Source organism: Stegastes partitus, unplaced genomic scaffold (genome assembly GCF_000690725.1).
Source record: "Stegastes partitus isolate 25-593 unplaced genomic scaffold, Stegastes_partitus-1.0.2 Scaffold1333, whole genome shotgun sequence".
Classification (NCBI taxonomy): domain Eukaryota; kingdom Metazoa; phylum Chordata; class Actinopteri; family Pomacentridae; genus Stegastes; species Stegastes partitus.
In genome coordinates this window covers 26014-33212 of record NW_007579064.1, presented here as the reverse complement: position 1 = coordinate 33212, position 7199 = coordinate 26014, and the positions used below count along the sequence as shown (strand labels likewise).

At 41.9% G+C, this 7199-nt stretch overlaps 1 protein-coding gene across 1 annotated transcript in view; it reads left to right on the top strand.

Annotated features, from left to right (window-relative positions):
* Positions 1–7199, top strand: part of LOC103369808 (UPF0606 protein KIAA1549L-like) — a gene marked incomplete at its 3' end in the record, with an annotated part of 83074 nt that overhangs the window by 63960 nt on the left and 11915 nt on the right. The window contains exons 10-12 of the mRNA XM_008298624.1: positions 1462–1633; positions 4731–4891; positions 6982–7017. Coding sequence (XP_008296846.1) covers positions 1462–1633; positions 4731–4891; positions 6982–7017 — 369 coding nt within the window. The remainder of the gene's footprint in view (positions 1–1461; positions 1634–4730; positions 4892–6981; positions 7018–7199) is intronic.

Sequence of the window (7199 nt, the reverse complement as noted above, 5' to 3'; positions counted from 1 at the left end):
GGAGGTGGGTGGAGGTGGAGGGCACGCCGTGGAGGTGGAGGGCTGGTGGGCACGCCGTGGAGGTGAAGGAGGTGGGTGGAGGGCACGCCATGGAGGTGGGTGGAGGTGGAGGGCACGCCGTGGAGGTGGTGTCTGGGAAGAGGTTCGTCTGTGTCGTCTGCTGATGGAAACTTTAATACAGTCGTCATTCGTACAACGTGTGCAGCTTCCAGAAGGTCACATCAATTAAAAATGTAAATGAACGCATGAATAGTAATTAAACCAGTTAAAAGGTTGCATGTGATGACATTTCATGTCCACATGGCTTTAAATTCATATTTAAAAACACATATCTAACAAATTCTGCTGGAATTAACTCCGACAAATGTGCTAAAAAATGCTAATATTCCATAAATACATATTTAAAGCAACAGTAAGTCATTTTGTTGAACTTTAATTGCTTTTTCTATAAAATACAGCCCAGTAAATGTCCTCACTGTTCATCAGTGCCGTCACATTTGAAAAAATAAAATAAAATCTTGAATAAATCAGTAAATGTTGTTTATCTTATTAATGCTGAAATTAGCTAGAAAACATGTTTTAATTTGGATAAATACTATAAAATAAAACCCTGTGACATAATAAACATCACAGTGGGTTTTTGGCTTTTATTTTATTCTGAATCTGTGTTTTCGTCGTCAGCAAACTGCATCTTCACTGAGTAACGATGCTACATGGAGATGCTAACGAGCTAAAACGCTAGCCTTCGACTGGACGCGATGTTCAATAAAAGCTACGACACGTCAGAACGGGCAGGAAGTAGTTTGTTTTGTTGACGTGTGACACTGAATATCCCAACGAGCTGCCTGGACGTGACACGTCTGTCGGGTGAAGATGTGACCGTCGTTCTTCCTGCGTACTGGGTTCTCGCCAGAGGAAGGCCCGCTGCGCTGCCGCCTGAAAAAACTACGCTGCAAATCGGGCCGTTACGTTGTTTTCGAGGGTACGTAGCGGGAAAATATTTAACAACAAGCGGAGTTTTACTACCGTCGTCTTCGCTGCTATTTGCTAGCGTATTCGCCGCTAACCGTTAGCAGCATTCGCTAACGTCGTGCTCCACGTCGTGCACGCTAAGCCACTTCATGTCGGTCCAGTTTTATGTGTTGAAGCGGAGGAGGGAGAATCATCCGTCCGTCTAACAACACACATCCCTCCTTTCAGCACAGCATCAGATCAGCAGACGTGATTAAAACGCGCAAAGTGTTTGTCGAATTAAAAACGAGACGGCGTTTGATGTGCGATGAAAGGAAGCCGAGCCTTCGTGCGACTCTCTTCGGTTATCTCCGAGCCGATCAAAGCAGCCGAGACGATTGCGGCTGCAGAAGAAGCAGGATTTCTAATCTGATAAAGGGTTTTGTGTTGAAGCTGCCGGTAGTCCGTCTGTTGAAGGCGAGCCGGCCTAAAACCTTCTCCTCTCTGCAGATGGTGGGCATGCGGCGGCTGCCCGGTCCCAAGAACCCGGCGGAGATGACCTACTACGTCCAGCTGAACGGGGCGCCCATCACCGGCACCAGCGCCGCCAAGACGCTCAGCAGCCTGGACTCGCAGACGATGGCGCTGACGCTGGGCTACTTCGTACAAGTGCAGGCCGAACGTAAGCTACATCCTGGTACTCTGTGATGTCATACGTGGAGGAAGGAGCAGAGTCTGGTTCCTCCAGTAAAATACGTTGAACTGAATCGTTTCGCTCCAAACTTTGGGTTAAATCAGCCACAAATTAAACAGAACAAGACACAAACAAGGCAAAGTGTGCAGCTTTTCAACCCATCGAGTAGTTGTGAGGGCAAAAATAAATCTAAAACATCCACACCGAGCTCTACCTGCTGCCTCCTCAGCCTGAATGAACCACAAATCAGCAGAAATCCTGGTATTTGCTGCATTTTAAATCATCGTAGCCTGTTGGGAAATGATCAGAGCAGACGGAGAGCTGAGCAGCTGCTCGTGTTCGCATGAGTTTAGGGCTTTTTGTGGTGATTTTCTCTGTTTATGTGGTGATTTCAAGTCTTTTTGTGGTGATTTAGCATCTTTTCTGATGATTTTGCATCTTTTTTGTGGTGATTTCAAGTCTTTCTGCGGTGATCCGATGCCTTTGCTTCCAAATATATCTTTTCTATACGTGTAACTTGTTGAAATGACAGCAGGTAAATCCACGAGTTACTCTCAGTACAACATGAATTTATCACAAAACGCCGGTCGGTTCACATTGTACGACTTTTTACGATGATTTTGTCTTTTTGTGTTAATTTGGTTGTTTTTTGTGGTGATTCTTCATTTAGTAGTAATTTCAAGTCTTTTTTGGTGATTTCATGTCTGTTTGCGGTGATTTTGTGGTGATTTTACGTCCTGTAATGGTAATTTCAAGTATTTGTGTGGTGATTTTGCTTTTTTTCGTGTGGATTTAGTGTTTTTGTAGTAATTTTTCTGTTTTTGTGGTGATTTCAAGTCTTTTTATGGTGATTTTATGTTGTTTTGTGTGGATTGTGTGTTTTTTTGTGGTGATTCTTCGTCATTTTGTTGTCATTTCACTGCGACAGCCAGCATCCATCAGCAGCAGAGAGCTTACAGCTACTAGACATGGTTCACTGTCCAGGAGTCGTAGGGAGGGAGGAAACCAGACAGTCCTGGAACTTCTTGATCGCTCCATGTCGGCCGTCTGGCTGCCGGATCCAAACACGTTTACTGTTTCAGAACATGAACCCAAACTGTTCCTGTAGCCTTCAGAGTCTTCTTGTTTGTCTTCGTTGTTCTGACAAACTAATTCAGAATCAGAACTCTCAGTCGGACCTGCAGCAGACGCTTCAACAGGTGTGAAGAAAACAAGAGCAGGTTCACCGTCAGAACATCGCTGACCATCGTATTAAATCCGTCTTTTTGCCGCCGTGACATTCGTTGACTCGCCTGCTGCTGCTGCTTTAGGAACAAACGAAGCGTCAACTCGTGACCGTCTCTCTTCCTGCAGACGTCGGAGTCGACCCACGTCTCCGTCGTGGAGGCTCCTCGCTGCCCACGGCGCTCCTGCTTCAGCTGCTCTTCAGGGTTTATCTGCTGAACTCGAGCAGAACCGCTCCGGCTCGCTGTGACGTTCTGCAGCGTTTGGGTTTTCCATAAATCTCCATACATTTCCATAATGTCCCGATGAGGCTTCAGAGCTTCACAATAAAAGAAAAACCTTGTTGTTTTATCTGATTCGGGTCAGACGTTGTCAGCATCAGTGTCTCGTCCTGCTCAGGACAAACTGCTCCAGTCAGAACTTCTCCTCCTTAATCTATAATTACCAAACTGGAGGAACCACCGGCGTCCTTCACAGCGTTCAGGCCTCGACTGAACACGCCGTTCTTATAAAACTCATTTTGTTTGCTGGTGTGGACGCCGGCCGCGTTAATCCCTCCAACGAAAACATTATTAGGAGGATGTCTGAGTTCTGAAGTGGTGCAAGAGTGTTTGCTTTTCCTACATTTTAACCTTTATTTAAACACACAGCGGCGTTTACGGTGTAGTCGAGCAGGAAAATAAAAGACACACAAGTTAAAAACAATAACTTAAAGGTAGAGTCAGCAATTCTTCTTCTTATTATTATTATTATTTTGTGCTTCATCCATCAGACTTTCGGTATTTATCACAGAGAATATTCACTCAATAATGTTAATTTTGCTTTGAATTAGCCAAAAACTGAAGTTATTTCCGCGTCTCCTTCATTATGAGACGGTTTCAGACCTAAATGGAGCTTTTGGAATGAATTAAGTTTCAAGTTTCAGAGCTAGAAATGAGATTAAATGGAAAAACGAATATATTTAGTTCCAGCATGAGCTGTTTTCCCGAAGAAGATTCACACGACATCAACCCGGTTAATGAAGAAACTGGAGAACCACCGTCTCGTATCCGCTGTCTTTAACTTGGGTTTTGTTGATCCGCCTAACTGGAAGAAAGCCTGGATTTGTTGAACTTAAACCCCCTTTGGAGGAAACCAGTTCACGCGACATGGTTTTAGCGTCTTTTAGCGTCAGATCGGAGGAGGAGTAACTCTCACACATGCTAACGCTCTGCATATGCTAACCGGCTAAATGATAATCAGACGCATTTTAACGACGTTGAACATTTTAGTAAATCTGCCGACGCGGTCCGATAAGACGGTTTGTAGAACAGCTGCAACGATTCGTCAGTTAGTTACCAACCAATGAATCAAACAGAGTTTCTTATAATCAATTAATCTGTTTCATCCTTTTTTGGGGGAAAAAAAGTGAAAATTCTCAGAAGTGAAACTACAAAAACACAAGTGAGGAAACGCTATTTTAAATAAAACGTAATCAAGGAAACAACGAGGGAGGTAAAATGAAATATAACATAAAAGAATAATATAATATCCATTATTAAGATAGGTTAAAAATGGGGTGATTTTGGGTGTTTTTGTGGTGATTTTTCGTCATTTTTTGGCGATTGTAAGACGTCTTGTGGTAAATTTTGCCTTTTTGTGTGTTTTTGTGTTGATTTTAAGTCTTTTTATGCTGATTTTATGTCTTTTTGTGTGGACTTTGTGTTTTTTTGTGGTGATTCTTCATCATTTTGTTATAATTTCTAGTTTTTTTTGTGGTGATTTTGCATGTTTTTGTGTTAATGTTGCGTGTTTTTGTGGTGATTCGTGATGATTTGCGGCGTGTTGTGATGCTGAGGCGTGTTTGTGTTTCCGTGTGCAGCCGTGGTGAAGACGCCGCCCAGCAACCTGTGGATCATGGCCGTCCTGACGCCGCTCTTCCTGCTCATGGTGGTCATCGGCATGGTGGCCTTCATCCTGTGCAAGAGGAACCGGGTCATCTTCAAAACCGGAGCCTTCAGGACCTTCAAGACCCGCTCCAAGGTGAGAAGGTCCCAGCTGGTCGCCTCCTCCTGCTCCGGTTCATGTTGCTCTCCTTCCTCCTCCTCCTTCTGCTCTTTCTCTTCTTCTTCTGTTGATTCTACAAATCAGTTGAGTTTCAGCTTAACGAGACCCAAAAACTAAATCTAATGAATGAAAATTATTAAAATGAACTGACTGATTTATTTAAACCATTTAGGTTGTATATATGAGATGATTAATTTATGTTATTTTATAGTATATTTTGGTATTTTTTACATTTTTGCCATATTTTGCCACGATTTTCATTCAATTTAATTTCAGGAATATGCCGTTAATTTACAAATAAAATATAAAACAACATGTACGGTTGGTGACAGCTGATTTTTTAACTAGTTAATGAACATTTACATAAAATAACATTAAAAGCAAAAGAATAAAAAAGTGTTTTGATGATGGAAAACTAGTGTATTTTTATTAGACCGTTATTCTCTGATACATACATTTATATATATATTCTCTTTTTTTCAGTTTTTTCTCCGTTCTGTTCTATTTAAGTTGCACAAACGTTATTTTGATGTGTTGTTTTGACGTAATCATGTCGTTAATTCTGATTCTAGTTGAGATAACTTCATTAAATTGGCTCCATTCAGGATTTCAGGTCCGAAGTGTTTGAAATTCCCTCCAACTTCATACAGTCTGTTGGTTGAACTTAGTTTCTACAGGAAGTTGTCTGAACTCATAAAGCTGATGCTGTTGTTTTGTCTTTATTGGGCCTCAGCTGTCAGAGTCCGACCCGGTTCCTCTCCAGGTAACACCTCTGAGTTCTTCAGGTCAGAGGATTTGTTTCCGTCTGTTCCGGCCTCCTCTTCCTCCTGCTTCAGTTCTCTGAGCTGCTAACGGACCGACTGGCTGAGAGGAAGCAGCTCTCTGCGCTCTCAGCTGGTTCGGCTCAGCGGAGGTTAAATAAAAATCAATCACCGTCAGAGGAAGATGGCGAGCAGCTGCTCCGATCGGGTCGGATTGTTCTGCAGAACGTGGCGCCAGAACAACAGCTGCTGGTGTCACTGCGGAGCTAAACGAGCTCAACGAGCTGCGATCCGCCGGCCGGGTCTGTTTGTTCTGAACTCCAGAACCTTTAGGAGGATTCCAGATGTGATCCCAGGACTGGACCAGAACATAAACATAATCATATTTCCTTTTTATTTAATACACTTGTTGTTAATTTTAATACCGTAAATATATATTTTCTAAAATTAGATGCAGGTTGTTTCTGTAGTTTAGATTTTTTTAAGATCAGATCAGATCAGATCAGATCAGATCAGATCAGCCTTTATTTATCTCACAGTGGAGAAATTCACATTGTTGTCAGCAGGGTTCGGGTTAAATTCATATATTTAGGGTCCTCGGACCTCTTCCAGCAAAGCAAGAAGGTTCCTGCTTCGTTTCTTTCTTCTTCTTATTTTCCTGACGAACGTGAAACCCTTAATTAGACGCCCGAAACACGCTCAAAAACTCACCAAAATTCACACACACCTCCGAAAAAACCCACTGAAACGGACCTAGCGCCCAGTAGGAACGTCGTACAGAGATTACACACAGATTACAGACCCATTAAAACGACAATAAATTTACATTTTTAATATAAAATACTTTTTAAAAATCCTAAAATATTTTCGTATAAATGTTAAACTGTTAAAATACATTTTAAAATTCATCCTGATTCCACAAATGACTTTTTATTGAACACGTTAAACTCATTAAAGTCGAGTTTAACACTGAATTATTTAAAATTAAACCCTAAAAGACAAAATAAGTGCATTATTCTTATTCTATTCTGTTTATTGTTTTCTATTAAATTTATTAACTTTTCCTACATACAACCGAGAAAATAGATTTTATTTTTTTAACCCTGTGAATATTTTTCTAACGTTGTGTACCAACAGCAAACAACATCACAAACAATATTTTTTTTTTATACGACTTTTTTTGTTAAACCGTTTGTCTCTATTCTATTCTATTCTATTCTATTCTATTCTATTCTATTCTATTCTATTCTATTCTGCTCCTTGCTGACCTCCTGATCTTGTTCCTCTGACTCTCTTCCTGTTTAGACGTCATATCGAAGGGAAGGCAGTTATCACCACCAGGTATTCACTCAGACAGCAGCCAGAGTCGGTGAACGAGTGAATGAATGAGTGAGTGGGTGAATGGGTGAGTGGGTGAGTGAGTGAGTGAGTGGGTGGGTGAATGGGTGAGTGTGGGTGGGTGAGTGGGTGAGTGGGTGAATAGGTGAGTGGGTGAGTGAGTGGGTGAGTGAGTGAGTGGGTGA